The 17,527-nt window shown below is 39.6% G+C and overlaps 1 protein-coding gene across 3 annotated transcripts in view; it reads right to left on the bottom strand.

Moving 5' to 3' along the window:
• LOC149178807 (Plastid-lipid associated protein PAP / fibrillin family protein) overlaps positions 1-17,527 on the bottom strand; it is a 177,550-nt gene that overhangs the window by 112,860 nt on the left and 47,163 nt on the right. Inside the window, exon 4 of one of the 3 annotated variants that reach the window (XM_089420435.1) lies at positions 11,889-12,107. The exons of the other annotated variants lie outside the window; for them this stretch is intronic. Within the exon in view, the coding sequence (XP_089276561.1) occupies positions 11,889-12,107 (219 nt within the window). The remainder of the gene's footprint in view (positions 1-11,888; positions 12,108-17,527) is intronic. 3 annotated transcript variants of the gene reach the window in all.

Raw genomic sequence — 17,527 nt, 5'->3', positions numbered from 1 at the left:
ATCTTATTGGAGCAATTTTGCAACTAGTATTTACTCTAAGAAGGATCCTACACCTTTTTGATGAGTTATGGGCTCAATGTATCTTAGAAGAATCTAGGATCAAGACAAATGATGACACCAAATCAAATGAAAGGTCTCAAGCCTTTATTGCAAGGTCCAAGAAGATGAAGAAAGGGAAGTTTGGAAAGTCCAAAAGAAAGTCAGATATGTCCAAGATTCAATGCTTTGGATGCAATGAGTATGGACACTTTAAGAGGGATTTTCCAAACAAGGTGAACAACAAAAGAAAAGAAAGAAGTGAAGCTCACATAGCTAAAGAAAAGGGAGAACCTAAGAAGAAGCCAAAAGGAGAAGATCCCAAGGATATTTACTATTGAAGGAAGCTTCATCCCTACCAGGTTCTTTATGCAACTTGTCTTTCTTTTATTAAGTAGAAAGTAGAGTAACATGCATTGTTAGATACTCTAGAAGAGTCTTGGTTTTTGTAAAAGCATGGAATCATAAATAGAAGCATATATGATAGCAGAGGAATTAGAGTCTACATAATCAAGTTGCTTTGAAAAGTCATCTAGCAGTCAAAGAATGAGAAGATTGGACCATATTGCATATTATAGTTCATCCAAGCATTTTCTAACATATTGTTAGAGGTAGTCATTTTGCAAATAGGGATCATCAAGATCCAATAAGAACCATCATTTAGGGAGGTTCTTGGAAGAAGCATTATGACTGAAACAATACTCTTGAAGGATGAAGGAATGCAAATGGTCGAGTTGTAGTGTGAAGGGCATAATGAAAGTCTTTCTACTCCTAGAATAAGAAACCTATCTTTGACAGGTATAAGAAGCAAGCTTGTTCAAAAAGGATGGCTAGATGGTTGTATGGAAGCAAAAGGTAAGCATAAGTAACTCTTCTCTGGAGTAGGGTTCATATCTATAAGAATCTTACAAGAAAGAGTTGGTTGGTAAGTCTTCCATATGGTTACTGTTACCCACCATTTTGTGGGTAATATCCCTAAGAGAAAAAATTTCTCCAAGATGGTCCTCAGCCAGCAACCCCTTACAGCCACCAACTAGCTCGTTGTGCCACTTCTCCGCCACCTAAACCGGCCATGTGGTCCCTCACCCATCTGTCATAATCGTATGTTTGAAGGTGGGCCTCCCAAACCTAAAGGTATGCCTTATCATTTGGTAATTGAGTATTGTAGTTTGCTTATCATGGACACTTTTGGACATGGATTGATGGGGGAATTGTTGAATTTCCACAATCTTGGGTTAGATAGAATCTTCAAATCTTTAACGCTACCAAACCAAGAATCTCAACTATAATACTTTGCACAACGGAATATAAACACTAGTAAATCTACTAATGCACAAAATATGGACAAATTTTTACAATTTTCAACCCAACTTCGTGATATTAATCAACATATAATACAATAGTCTAGGGCTCCCGTACCAGGGATAATGGCCCTCATACATCCATTGATACAAGATACAAAACTGGGGCTTGGTTTCAGTCCATCGACAACCAATCTACCCTCAACAAGATACTTTGACCATCTGGCTATCGCATGCTCTCTCAGCGCCTCTCGGTCGTACCCTATACCTGCCCGGTCCTTCGACTCACAATTTGCAACTCTTGCCTCTATCAATGCTCCAAGTCCATCTGGCCACTAAACCTCAGCTATCAATCTGCTTACTAGTTGCGCCTTAGTCCATCAAGGGCACAACACATCAAGACTCTTGTCAAGTTGTTCACAACTCCACTTGTGAACAACTCTCAACTGCCCACTGTTGCTCCTCAGCTACTCAGGGACTTCAGCGCACTATGGTCTTCCTATGTTGCTCCAATGAAGACCAACATAGGGCACGAAGGGTTGCCGCCTATCACTGCAAGATGTTCATCTCCCACAATGAAGATAGGCTAAGAGGACTGCCCATCATCTGTTGTCGAAGTCATTCTCCAAACACAAGTCTAGGGTTGCTCAACTGTTCCTCTGGTTCGTCAACCCTTGAGCTCAAAAACTACCACTCTAGCAACTACATTTGTCCATCAAAGTGTTGCATATCGGACTCCAACTTGGGCACTATCACGTTGTCCTCCAACAGACCATAAATGCCCAACCACTATCCACACTTGGTCCACTCTCACGCTGCCCTCCAACAGTCCACGAGTGACCAAGTATGTTGTAGCATCTGCTCCTAGTTAGGGTATCCAACACTTAGGAAACCCTTCCACATGGCTTCTAACAGACTTCACCAACAGTCCTCTCCTAGGACACCTATTACTCCACTGTGAGATCTGCTCCTAGTTGGGGTTTCTTAACACCCAAGACAACCCCAACACATGGCTCCCACGGGTTGCTATATAACTGGTCCAAAACTAATCTGAAACATGGATCCAACACAAGGCAAACTTCACTCCAAGTCTCTTATGTCATTGTTTTCATTCAATGTTCCTGGTTAGGGCACTTGCACGCTGCAACAACCCTTATAACACCACCCAAACAACCCTTAAACAGTGGCAACTTCCCTTCATTTGTTGCAGCCTTCCCTTGGAGGACACCTCACCTCCTTCGTTGTTGTTTTGGGCATTGACCAGCCCTCAACCTACCCTACGCACCTTTGTTACAGGTTGGTAAGGGTTGCCTACCCACAGTAGCCTTCTCAAGGTTGCGGCTGCCTCTTCCAAGGATTCTCCACCCACAAACGTCTTCAACATAGACCTGCGTCACTCCTCATACTCAGCCTTCTTGCAAGTGTAAAATGGTCCCTCAACAGTCACAAGAAGGCTCATACGCAACCTCTTCTCCTCGCTGAGATACCCTTCTTCTTGCGGCCCAAAAACAGAGGTCTCTCTCTCCTTGAACGAGCTAATCCACTCCTTCTTCGTTGCCTTTGTTGCACCTTTGGATGTGTTAAAATGATCCTCACTCACCTCATATTTATACACAAACATGAGGGCTACATGTGGTGTCAACAAGTCTAATTTGGACACAAGACGACCTGCTCTTTTCTCCCAAATTAATCCACAACCACATATATTAACTTCAAAAATTCATAACTCCATTTCTACAACTCAGAATCGGATGATCTTCGTTGCGTCGGATTCGTCTCGACGAGAGCTATCATCCTCATCCATCACATGTCAAAATGTGCTCATGGTTTTGGCCCAAATCACGATGGGTGAAAAACCCCAAGCTTGGGTTCCAAGCCAACAAGTGACCCCTTGTGGTGCTCCACCCTCCAAACCCTGAATCCTAGGGCTTGGAGTACCTCCCAAACTATAAAAATCAACAAGGATTTGGCTGAAATAATCAGCTAAGTCTGTGCTTTTGTCCTCTAGACCCTTTTTTGGATGTTAACCTTGGATTCTAGTCCCGTGGGATCTTTTTTACTAACTATTTGGCTTTAAATATGGTATTTCACGGGAAACCCTGATTTTGATTGCGTGGCCTCGCTCCCTCATCCACATATATTACACCCTTTCCACTCATTATTACCATATTCATCATTTCTCCCACCTAGGTCCACATAGGGCTAGCTCTCCCCTTCCCCTTGCCCACACCTTGGGTTAGGCTTGGAATGATGCCCCGGAGATTGATGCAGCTAAAAAGAAAAGAAAAGGCAAAATTGGCCACATTCAATAGGAAAATGTATCACAAAATGCAAAAGATGGTCGGGACAAACACATTTAGCACGTGAGCAAAAGTCAATACATGAGCTCTACCCCATCATCATGGCCATCACCCTAGTTCCTACAGGTTCTATAAGCCTCCTTCATCATATAGGAACCCATGATTGTCCCAACCCCTGGTGGGCAATGAACCGCCTTAAAGGGGGGTATCCACTTCTATATCTCACACATCATGCTCTTACCCCTTGAGCCCCAAGCAGTTAATTGAAGAAAAATCATAAAAGGCAAAAGGCATATAAAGAAGGGTGGAAAAATCAAGGTCGGGGCACCTTATGTACCACGATTGCTCCCTTCTATACATTATATACCCAAGTGTGGGCTTCCTTTTTATTAGCTACCCTTGTACCCTAACATGTGGCCCAGGGCTGCCCCTTCTCATCCCTACTCCATTCACCTCTTTATCACATACCACCACCTTTTAAAAGATGTACCTTGGACACATTATCCCCTTTAGAAGTAGAAACCACCTAATAGGGTACGGGATTAACCCCATTTGGAGTTTGGAGACATTAGCACATCCTGAAGCCCCTTGTGGAAGGGCAAATCATTATGAAGTCCCCGCCTGTGGTCGATGGTTTGTAAGCTCTTTTACTTGATTTCTTTGATGACTTGTTGTACTGGAATTCTCCATCTTGGGTTTGGTCTCCCTATACGGGGTCCTAACCCTCCAGAGGGGTCCACACCGACTAGGAGCACCATAGGTTTATTGTTTGGAGAACAAGGGGCCAACCCCTTGTCCATCACTTTTGAAGGTCCTATTCTTCATTATGGCACCTATGGACCTCATCAGGCCTCTTGAAGGCCCCTACGACATGTATTGTTTATCATTTGACCTCTTAAGAGACTTATTATTTCATTTGAGAGCTAGTTTGGTGGGCTTGTCACCAAAAGTTAGGTTATTAGCACATTATTTTATTTTGGGGCCTATGTAGGCCTAAGAGACTAATTTGAACTCCTCATTAGTGTATAAATACAAGGGAGGTGAGTTCATTTTCTCATCATCACTTTGGATCGGATCATTCTTCTCTTTAGAGAATTTCGCACTTTTTCTGGGAAGATGAATTGGAGCATGGATGAATTTTGATGTTTGGATTGGAGTATTTTATCTTGGAGCTTCTTTATTGTCAAATTGTTGATGGTTGGATATGTTCTATTACATGTAAGTACACAAATTTAATGTTATTCTTGTTTTACTTTTTGTCATATGCATTGAATGGGATTTTCGCTATACTAGGGCTAATTGTTGCATTGCATAATTGTGAAATTGTGGAATTATTGTTTCTATATAGCATCTCTCAATGTATGGGCCATGTATGTGAATGAAATCTCCTAGGGATAATTCTACTAGTGAATTTATCTTGATAAGCCATTTCTTTTTCAAAGCGAAGTATAAAAGCTTTGAGGTCACTTCTTCTTGCCCTAAAGGCCAAGCGAAGTAGTCCTTAAGGCCTCCTTGACCGAAATACAAAGTCCTTTCTCATCATTCTCCTAGACTCCATTCTCCCCAAGGGATTAGGCATTGGTCTACCAATAGGTGATCACTCAAAGAACATTTTCTCCACCTCTTCCCTTTCTCTTCTAGGTCTAGCCAAGTTGGGTCACCTAGGGCATCATTTTCCCGACGAAATAGCCATAGAAAAAGTTCGATCTCCTAGCCTCTACTGCGTTGGTGTGTCCTCAAGGCCTCCTCCAAATTTGAAGCCATTCCGACAGTGGAGTTGTGAGATAACCCAAGCCCTAGCTCTAAGATCAAACTTTGCCCTGGTATTCCCTAGGCTAGCACCTCATAGGATCAATTTGACACTTTTAATTGGAAATTCTTGCTTTGATCCTTTCCCCTTCCTTGTCTGGGTTAAGAACATCATTGGTTGCTAGATTCTCTCTCCTTAACCTGGGTTGGGTCCACTTGGTCCCGTGTGGTCCCATACCTTTGAAAAGTCAATTCTTCAAGAACCATTCGAGAAGTCAAGTTCAATAAGGATTTTAGGATTAGGAAACTCCCTTACAAGGCATATTCCTCTACCTAACCCTCAAATCCTCCCCTCCTTATCCTAGAAATCTGTGTACCTTGCGTAAAGAGCAAGTAAGATCTATTCTTTAACCCCTTCTAGGAAAAGGATCATTAGGGTCACTTGGCATCCATTTGTTGATTCATCCTTCACAAGTGAATTCCATATACCGGTATCCTCCCATCGGTGAAAGTCCGTAATGAGTAGGGAGTCCTAGCTGAGATGACAGTGGGCTAAGTCTCCATTGTTTCCCTTGGCCTAGAAGTTGTTCCCTTTAGGAATCCCCTTTAGGAATCCCCCTACTAGTTCGAGCGGTAACAGTTACATGATGCTAGAAAGAAGAAATTTGACATGCTTTGGAATGACAAGAGATCAAGACTCTCACACAAGATTGCATGGCATAAATAAAACAATATTGATCAACATCAAGTATAATCTCTAGAAGAAAGAAAGGTAGTTAACAATGACAACTCCAAAAAAGATATTATAGCTTGGTAATCAAGTTTGATTTATGGGCACCTAGATTAAGATGAATGCATGGAGAATGATCCTTGTACGATATGGAGATGGGTCATGCGAAAGGATGCTGATCTCGAAGGACTCAAGTAAGTTAATACTTTGATGAGAGGGCCATCATGATAAGGTAAGTCTGATATTAATATTTTGATATTGGTTATATGTTTGACATATTGTTTTGCTACTTGAAAGGATATTGCAAAAATGCATAATGGCAATTGAGGCAAGTTCAACTGTTGGTGTTGAACTCGATTCAAAGAACATATGGATTGAGTAAATGGTTTTGATAATCCTTAAAGGTTCTTGAAGTCAAGATGTTTACATTATCATCTTGGGATTGAAAGGTAGTAGTATACGAAGATAACCTAATGTTCATGAAGATTACTTTCATGTTTAGAGGGAGCTTTGGTTAACTCTATTTTGGAAGGCTCAATACAATGCCTTCATTGATGATGACTAAAGGAAAGTGATATGAAAGGTTGATGGCCTGAACCATGTCACAAGATTAAAGGAAGTTGATGGCTCCACAACATCCAGGAAGAAAGAAGCTCAATATGATCAGAGACAACGGAAAGGAGCCATGCAATTATCTCCATGAAAAACTGGTAGCTAAACCCTAATACACTTATGAAGACAAGCTAGAGAGCTTGTGGTTATGACTTCCCAATTGAAAGGAAGTGAAAGAATCTCCTCTATGTTTTAGAGGGAGTAAGAAGTCTCCTTAAATAGGAGCAAGGATCTATTCCCTGATCAAGTGGGAATGAGGACATCCTCCTTGGTTGAGAGGGAGTGATGATGGACATTGTATTATCTTCTATCATGTGTCATGCACTAGGCCAGGACTAACAGTGGTACGTCTAAGTGAAGGCCATGGTAGGGAGAATGGAGGATTGGATAAGCATATGTGATCTCCTTGAGGATAGAGAATCCAAGATAGGAAGTATTCTTGTTGACCGACACTCTTTGAGGATTGGACAGGTATCCAAGATAAGAGTGGTCGAAGAGGACCGATATTCTTTGAGGATTGGGAATCCAAGATAAAAATAGTCCTAAAAGGACATACCTAGTGAACATCCGGATGGGGTATGTACCTTGAAGAGGTAGTGTGGTATCTCACGTAAAGCCTCCCAGCATTATGCTCTAATATAAGAAGAGTTTCTCAAGTTAAGGTCTTACTATGTTGACAATGTTGGTCATAATGTTGATGCTTAAATATGGCTTACCAATCCGACTCTCCTTATGAGAACTCTTCAATTTGAGAATAACCGGTTGTACAATTATGAATACTTCCCTAGTTAAGAGGGAGTGTTGGAAAATGTAACTAATTTCGGCCTTCATAATTGTCATTGTACTCATGTCAATATGTATATCTTATGTAACAAGCAATAGAAGAAAGAAAAATTATTATTTTAAAGCATGGGTTTCATGCTTCTTTTAATTGGTCTTCTAGGTAAAGCATGTTCTTCAAGCTTCTAGGGTTTGTCATGTCATAAGATTTATTGTCATGAGTCAATAAAGTTAATGCCATGTATATAAGACCCATCTGGGAAAGATGTACCATGTAAGAGAATTTATTGAGTCAAGAAAGTCAAAATAAACGTCCTAGCACAAGTTGACCCTACCAAAGACAAGTCGGCCTAAAGAGGGCTATTTGACTTCCACAGATGATTACGAGGGATTGTACAGGCACCGCGACAACCGCTCAGGGCGGGGGCTGTCACTCTGATCGTCGCCCACTCCATTCTAGGGGTAGTCCCTATGAGATGAGATAAAGGAAAACAAGTTGGGAACCAACTTGTTTGGGAGACACGGATGAGTGGCCTAGTTACTTGGTTAAATTTAGCAAGATTAATGATTAAATTAGAATTTAAGTATGAGACCAATACCTTAATGGAGTCACAATTCTTGCTTATGATAAATTAAGACCAAGTGATCGGATGGACACCTGTTGCTTGAATGATTAACTAACCTATATGATATTCAAGTCCTAGGACCTATGTTAGGTGCAGTGATCTTGGTTGATTTTAATTATATGCCTAGTCTAAGTATGACCTTCCCTTAACTATTTTGAAATTGGGCTCCAAGGTAGGTTGTAGGAAGGAGGCCAACAGGAAGCAGGATAAGGCTTGATTAAAGATACTTTTTGTTGTGCTCCTATCACCCAATGCCTCCAGCATTGCAGAGAGTCAGAGACTGTGGCTCTGATGACTGCAAGGTCACTGTGTTAACCACCAAAGAGTTTCCAAGCCCCTCAAGCTAGGTGAGAAGGGTTGCCCTCAATTTCTATGAACCTAGCTTATGCTAGGAGGTAAGTTTTAATGCAAGCTAGATCTAGGATTCTTATGCAAGAGATTATGAGTGAGATTATCTTGAGTTAAAATTGTTTATGTTACTTAAGTACTTAGTGTTAATTAGCTTATAGCGAGAGTAATTGACAATTATGAGACGACAATCTTGAACAAGATAAATTGCTTTAGAGACACAAGTGCAAAACTTCAACAAATTCTCACAAGATGTAAAATGTCAAATTTTCAACAATGTTCAATACCACTTCAAGATAAACCAATCACCATTCAAGATAGCCAAATGAAAACTTAGATGCCAAGACTTATAGTCATTACCAAATACAAAGGTGTCAATTAGATTCCAATTATCACAAGATCAAATCTCGAGTAGGAGTGCTTTAGGTGCCAAATTCCAGAATTTTACAAACTTAGAGTAAACCACACAAGTGTTAAATCTCAACAGTCAAATCAACAATAGTACTTCAGAAAACTTCAGCGCTTGTTAATGTTATGACAGGAGTAGAAAAATCATTCTAAATTATAAAATTTGTCCAACACATGAAATACAACTTTCCAATGCCAGCAGAAGTAAATTTGTGTGTCTAGCTTACTTTATGATGATGTATTCAGTGATATTTCAGATCTGTAATAAGTTATTACAGCAGTAAATTGACCCACAGATCAGCAAGCTAATGATGTCAGAACCAATGCCCAATATACCCAAAAATAGTAAAATTCACCCAACTTAAAAAAAAAAATCATTTTTTAGGGTTTTTAGAGAGTGTGATTTAGAAAATTTCAGATCTGATCTATTTACTACAGCAGTGAATAATTGACAGATCAACAAGCTAATGAAACTATAATCAGTGCCCAAATGCCCAAAAATGGTAAGAATTTATTGAAACTGAAAATTTTTAGTTTTTTTATCCAATTTAGGTGTATGCTTCAGAAATTTTCAAACCTGAAATTTTCAGTTATGTAGTAAATTCCAGCAAGCATAAAAATTAGATCTAGGCTAGATCTGGGTGCCCAAGTAACCAAAATTTAGGGAAATCAATATTTTGCAATTTTAAACAATTTTGACCATGTAGCATGTGATTTTAAGGTTTATTTATTACTGATCTAACTGTTGTAATAAAACAGAGATAAAACTAGGGTTTAGAGGTCAAACCCTAGGCCTCAAGCCTTGTAGAAGCACTTGCCCAAATGGCCCAAATATTTTGGATGAAGATGTCACTTGAAAATTAGAGGTTTAGAGACATTAAACTTGCGAAACCACCAAGGAACAAGTCTTAAAAAATCAGATCAGGGTTTAAGGCAGACTAGGGCAGAAAATGACCAAGGAAGGGCAACGCTAGGCCAAGGAAGGTCAGTGTTGGGGGATAAAGATGCTAGGAAGGAAGATCGGGGGCTAAAATGACAAGAGGAGGCTCAAAAGGACTAACGCCGGAGGAGGAAAAGGCCTTAAGGCTAGACGTTGGCCAAAACGGGCTAAAAAGTTAGGATTTAAGGGCCAAAAAGCCCACGAAAAGCCTAGAAGGTTGTCATCTAGGGTGAAGGAGGCAGACCAAGGCCTCTTGGGCCCACAACTAGCCTAAAAAGGCCTAATACCCTTGACACAAGGCCAAAGAGAGAAGGTTGAGGCCCCTAAAGGCTATATCCTGCCCTAAAAGGGCCTAAAAATATGACGTTGGGGGCTCTAGGGGTGACACTGGCAAAGAGAAGGCTGACGTTGGGCTTGGAGGGGTTGAATCTGGTCCCAGGGAGGTCAAAAAATTGAAACCCTTGTCTCAAAAAAAATTTCCTTCTTCAGATCTGAATTTTGCCGCAAAATCTTTAGTGAATAGCCCTGCAAAATTGTCTAGAGACTAGATCTTACCCTCAAAGGCCTAGATCTAGCTCTTCTTCCACTTAATCTCTAGATCCATCCTGCAAAAATGAAAATAAAACACCCAAACCCCAAATATATAAAAAATATTAAAAATCCCCGAAATCCAAGTTAGAAAAAATTATTTACAGGTTAGATCTACAAAATTATTTACAAGATTTACAAATATACAAGGGTTTTGAAAATTTTTAAATTTTGAGAAAAATATTTTTATGGAGTTTTTTCCTTTGAAGAATGGCTAAAAATACTTTAGAAACCCCAATGTATATTATAGCCTTAGCGAAGATTTAATCCACCATATAAATGTTTGAAATCTAAGCAACAGCGATTCTTGCCCAAGTTTGTGAACTTGAAGGCCAAGGACTGAAGTGCCTGCAAGCACTATGAATTTATCTCAAAAATAGTTTGTTAGATCACATGGGGAATCAAACCACTTAAGATTAGCCCAAAATTATCAATAGTATGGTTTTATCTCCATCTAATGGAAAAACAAATCTTACCAATATTCAGCACAACACAAGGATGCTCGTAGTCAGCACATACCACAAATCAATAAGCAAGAACACTTTGAATTGCACCTCAAAGTATTTATTATGATTGAAAAAGCAATTCCCAACAGAACAATAGTTAAAAAGTTGTTTTAACAACAATTTTCTTGCCATAGATAAAGATGCTAGTGACTCAAATGACGCTAATTTATAGATTTATCCTCTAATTGGAAAAATAACGGCTAGTTTCTTTGATCCTTGTCAAAATAATCTCGGACATTGATAAACACTTCAAGATCTTTTAATCTTGGCCCTTGATTTTTTAATTTTGAGGAAATTTCGAATTTATCATTTAATTCCATTTTTATTAGCTCAAAATTAATTGTTTTGAGCTAATTTCCTCAAAAAATTGATTTTGACTTAACCACCAAGGTCCAAGGGTCCAAATTTTCTTGAAATATACAATATTCCCTTGGTGGAGGACCTTTAAAATTTGATTCCTTTAGGACCCACGAATTTTTCCACTTCGAAAATTATTTTTCCTAATACAACTTAATTTGACTCTAATTAATTAATTTTCTGACTTAGGATTTAATTTTTATTTTGTCAGAAAAATTAATTAATTTACACGAGGGGATTTAATTATTTTTCCACTCTCTAATACATAAGATTTTACATTTACAACCCTCAAAGGGGGAATACACATTTGGCTTAGACACTCAAGACACATAACCCATCTATGACACAATATGATCTAGTAGACCAAGTGATTTGTAATAAAATAATTAAGCTAACTAGCATAAATTATTCCCAAATCACTTTTACATCAGACTCGACTAAAAACACTAGAACTCACCCAAGATTTCAACATTAAATTTCACCCTAGCTTTGGTGTTTAAGCTGGAGGGAAAAAACTCTTCTGATTAGCCATGTCTAGAAACGCATGTAATTAGCGAGGTTAAAAAACCTCTTAGAATGGAGTTCGTCATCAAAATTATAGGCTTACCTAGGTTGTTACATATACTCAAGGTCTTACTAGGATCATTCACATTACATAACTTGCAGAATGGGTTTACAATGACATGCAGACTGTTGATAGATGACTCGATCTTGTTGAAAAAAATTGGCACTTCCACTTCCTTGGAACTTTGACAAAATGTATGCAACGTTTGGCTCCATATGGGGACAAGTTGCTTTTGTGAAGTAACGTGAGAACACCAAAATCCTGCATCCGAGAAAACAGATGTCCATCAAATAGACATACATTCAAAATCAAAATCATCATGCATATATAGAAAATCACTGGAATAGAAAAATCTACTCTAACAAACTGAAATATAAAAAACATAATATAAATGCGCGAAATAAAATTATCTAACGACATGAAATAAAAAGGGAATAGGGTTAGAGATAATAATACAAAAATGCCCTATGGCATCATATGTCTTCAACATAGTGCATACTGAGCATCTGTCGACTTTCTGGCAAGTTTGTGGGTTGTTTTTCGGATGTGCCCTCTTGATCCTGCATATCGTAGGACTCTGTCTTATTTGAATATCGAGTTGCTCTCGGTGATTAGATGCATCAAACTGTTTTTTTTTTCTTCTCAGTGGGTTGCGATGTCAACAATGACACCATTGCAGATTTCCTGACTTGATCTTGAAGATGTTCGGAAAAAAGATCCGAAGAATCTGAAGTATGCCCCATCTTATTCTAAATATACTCTGTCAAAGGAGACACATAAGCTTGATAATTCTCAAGCTCTTTTCCAACTACGGTGACCTTCTTGCAATGAGATGAGAATTGCTCTGATGGAATAGGGGACCTGTAAATCGTGAAAATTCCTTTGTGCTTCCCCCTTGGGTCTTTCGGTCTTAGATGAAGTCTCGGAACCTGTGCCTTTTCCATCATTTGCAGCTTATTCTGAAGAATGGTCTTTTCAATTCTAACGGCATCCATCTTATTTGAGTGTTCAACCTTTATAGCATTGATTTCCTTGGCATGGTTTTCCTCCATGGTTAACAACTTATTCTGAAGATATATCTAACCAGGTTCCATATCTTTTATTGTTATGTCATTATCAATTTTTATGGCAATCAAATGATTCTGCATATTGGACATCATAGCTTTCATCTCTTGAGCGCATTTTTCCTCTATGGTGGCTATCTAATTAGAATGATTAATTTCCATGGTTTTCAGGTCCTCAGCATGTTGCTTTTCCATGGCTAATAATCTGTTCTAAAGATTGGCTTCTCTATCTTGAATAGAGCTCATTTCTTTCTTATGATTTTCCTTTATGGAGCTTAGCTCTTCAACATGTCTTTCTTCAATAGCCATCCACCTAATGTGCATGGATCTCATTTCGCTAGAGTGATCAGCTATCAATTTCTCTTGATTAAGTCTCATGGTTTCTATCGTTTGAATTAATTCATTGATAAGATGCTTATCATTCTCGTTTTCATCATCGATATTAATTTGATCATTTGTTCCTGCCTTTCCACTATCAAGGATTCTTATTGCGACGGCAGAAGTGGATCCATCATGAGAGCGGTCACAAGATTTGCAATATGGCAAAGGTTGACGCAACACATTCTCTTGACACCTTTCTATGATATTTGGGTCTTTTCCAGGATTACTCTCATCCCTCTTCATAGTATTAGAGGTACAAGGCAAACCCCCTTAATTTTCATAATTGTTTTTAAAAGCATCGATGATGACTTGTAAGGAGTTAAAAGAATTGTTTGGAAAATCACAAAACCAATTCCTAGCATCACCTTCCAAGGAAAGGACAAAGAAATGCATCTTGACATCTTCATGATCATATGCAGTTGCATGAGCATACCTTTCTAGACAAACTTTGAACCGTTGGATGTGCTTTGTAGCAGTGATTGCATCATTACCCGTGAAAGAAGGTAATTTATTAATAGCCATTTCCAGTATGTCATGAGGAATGTTAGTAAAATGCAAAGGGGCGAATAAGTCATCCATGATGACCTGCTTAAGGGGAAAAGAAGCTAATGGATGTCAGAGAAAAATCGATGTTCAAGAAAAGCAAGAGATCCAAAAGAAGCGAGCTTCTAGCAAGAACTCTTGTAAGAAATGAAAGAAGTGGAGTCGCCACTTGAACATGAATCTAACTCTAAAATCCAAAAGGCGGAACCAACAAGTTAGTTAGGAAGAAGCAGATGGATATTAGGGAGGGCTTCCTGTCTAAGAAAAATGAAAGCTTTCTAGAATGTAATTTGTTCAGCCAAGCTCTGAGAGCAAGGTTAACCAAGCTGCCAGAATTCTTTCTAATGAAAGTTTTTGTGAATGGATGAATCAATGGAGTCACCACCCACACAGGAAACTAACCCAAATGTCCAGATGTTAAGGTGCAAATAGAAAATGAACAAAGTGATAAGAAGATTAGTGAGATATCAAAGCGCCAGAAAATGTGGTCCTTGACAGATCAAGGAGATGAAAATGGATTAGAAGATTATGAAGATTGTCATAAACCCCGGGAACGAAAAATCTATCCCCGGCAACAGCGCCAAAAATGTTGTCGCCCGGATTGTACAGGGACCACAACAACCACTCAGGGCAGGGGTTGTCACTCTAATCCCCACCCACTTTGTTCTAGTTGTCTCCCAATAGCAGGCTATGGGGGGTAGTCCCTATGAGATGAGATGAAGGAAAACAAGTTGGGAACCAACTTGTTTGGGAGACACGGATGAGTGGTCTAGTTACTTAGTTAAATTTAGCAAAATTAATGATTAGATTAGATTTTAAGTATGAGACCAATGCCTTAATGGAGTCACAATTCTTGCTTATGATAAATTAAAAACAAGTGACTGGATGGATACCTACTGCTTGAATGATTAAATAACCTATATGATATGCAAGCCCTAGGACCTATGTGAGGTACAGTGATCTTGGTTGATTTTAATTATATGCCTAGCCTAAGCATGACCTGCCCTTAACTATTTTAAAGTTGGGCTCTAAGGTAGGTTGTGGGAAGGAGGCCAACAGGAAGCAGGCTAGGGCCTGATTAACGATACCTTTCATTGTGTCCCTATCACCCGATGCCTTCGGTGCTGCAAAGACTGTGGCTCTGACAACTGCAAGGTCACTGTGTTAACCACCGAAGAGTTGCCAAGCCCCTCAAGCTAGGTGAGAAGGGTTGCCCTAGATCTCTATCAACCTAGCTTATGCTAGGAGGTAAGTTTTAATACAAGCTAGATCTAGGATGCTTATGCAAGAGATTATGAGTGAGATTATTTTGAGTTAAAATTGTTTATGTTACTTAAGAGCTTAGTGTGAATTAGCTTATAGTGAGAGTACTTAACAATGATGAGACAACAATCTTGAACAAGATAAATTGCTTTAGAGACACAAGTGCAAAACTTCAACAAATTCTCACAAGATGTAAAATGTCAATTTTTAAACAATGTTTGATACCACTTCAAGATAAACCAATCACCATTCAAGATAGCCAAATGAAAACATAGATGCCAAGACTTAGAGTGATTACCAAATGCAAAAGGTGACAATTAGATTCCAATTATCACAAGATCAGATTTAGAGTAGGGGTGTTTTAGGTGCCAAATTCCGAAAATTTTACAAACTTAGAGTAAACCACACAAGTGTTAGATCTCAACAGCCAAATCAACAGTAATACTTCAGAAAAATTCAGCACTTATTAGTGTTATGACAGCAGTAGAAAAATCACTCTAAATTATAAAATTTGTCCAACACATGAAGTACAAAACTTTCCAATGACCAGCAGAAGTAAATTTAAGCGTCTAGCTTACTTTATGATGATGTATTTAGTAAGCTCTGTAATAAGTTATTACACCAATAAATGTTGATTTGGGGTAGCATCGGATGTGCTCTAGCCATGAAAATTGGTGGAGAGGCTAAAGCACATAAAATCTCCAAGACCCGGAAATGGTTTGGGGAAATTCCACCCAGTTAGAGAGATATTAAAATAATTAATATTTTTAATGGGGTTCCTAAGTCTAAACTTAGGAAAATTAAAATATTAATGGGTATTAATATAAAACTAAGTGAGAATGTTCTAAAAGACATGAATCAAGTCAAATCTAATCTTAGCTGTTCATTAGAGATTTAATCTCGTTCGTTGAAGACTCAACAGAAAAAGTATAAGAGGAGGCTTGAGGGTCAGTTGGAGATAAAACAAGATTGATCAGTCAGTTCGATTTTCTGGAGCGGGGTTTGTTGAGAGAAATCGATTAACTGATCTGAGTTGCAGCGAGGGGCAGTGAGTGCATAGCAGAGAGGCAGAGGAGGCTATGCGGAGCCAGCAAGAGCCACGCAAAGGACCAGAGTGACTGCGCAAAGGCTAGCAGGGCCTGCATGGGTGACACAGAAGACTAGAGAGCCAGCACAGAGCAGCAGAAGGCTAACACAAGGGGCTTCTGAGTGACGCAAAGACCAGGAGGGCTGACGCAGAGCTTCAGAGAAGCGTTGAGAGAGATTTTCATGGAGCAAACTTGTTGAATATCTGCTTCCGAAGAGAGGTATTACTGCCAGATTGATTTCTCTATTGGGTGAGCCAGTTTGGCACCCTAGTTGTACTCAAGAAAGTTGCTTAATAATAAAACCCTCAGAACTGTTGCACCGGTTTTCCCAAGTTGGTTTTTTCCAGGGACGATTGTCCAAAAATAACAGTGTGTCCCTTGTGTGTTTATCTATTCTTTCAGTTGATGATCTGTATGGTTGAGACTGCATTTGTGTTTATTTTCAATATTTATATGGTTAAATAACTTGTTAAAAGAATAAACAAGTAGGTGAAATAAACCAGATAGTGCAGGAAGAATTTCTAACGAGTTAAACTTAGAAATTTCAACATGGTATCAGAGCGTTGCAAATCACAGGAGAGCTGAAGGCACCAGCTAAATCAGAAAATTTGCAGTAGAAACAGCTGTCCCGAGAGACAGAGTTGTTCCTAAGCAGAAGGCAGCAGAGAAGGAGTGACGCAGAGGGCCTACGTCATCAGTTCGAGCCAGAGAGAGGGTTAGCGCAGAAGCAATGAAAGGCAGAAGAGGCTCACAAAGAGCCACGTCATCCTACTCAACCAGGTAGGAGTGACGCAGTTGGCCAGAGGAGCAATTCAGCCTTGTCGGGATTGCGCAAAGCTAAGAGGCTTAGTTTCTTCAGCTGTTGGGGCCTAGGGCGTTATGGGCAGATTGTGGATTGTGAAGCTGGTGGGGTGTTGTTGCTGTCGAACCAGAACAGTACCTAACGGGACAAAACCAAGGTAGAGGGATTCGCTACCTAGGCGGATTTCTAGCCAAGAAATCCAAATCAATGTTGCAGGAGCAAAGGAGATCGAAAAGGAGTGGTTCGACAATTGAGGGAAATCGAGACTCAAAGGGAGTCAAGGAGAGGATTTCTAGGAGGGAAATCGAGACTCAAAGGGAGCCTAAGAGAGAAATTCCAGGAGGGAAGTTGAGACTCAGAGGGAGTCGAGGAGAAGAGCAGAGATGTTAATGAACGGACTGAGGGATCAGGACAGGTTGGACAAGGCATCCAACTTTGTCATCTGGAAGGCCAGAATCCTGTCTGTTCTAGATAGACATCGCATCAAGGGCTTCGCCTTGAGAACCGTGGCTATCCTAGTCGACCCAGCTGATAACAAAA

Source organism: Pinus tabuliformis, chromosome 4_1 (assembly GCF_031772625.1).
Source record: "Pinus tabuliformis cultivar Carrire ecotype Pingquan chromosome 4_1, CPIR1, whole genome shotgun sequence".
NCBI lineage: Eukaryota > Viridiplantae > Streptophyta > Pinopsida > Pinales > Pinaceae > Pinus > Pinus tabuliformis.
This window is presented reverse-complemented; position numbering and strand designations above follow the sequence as displayed.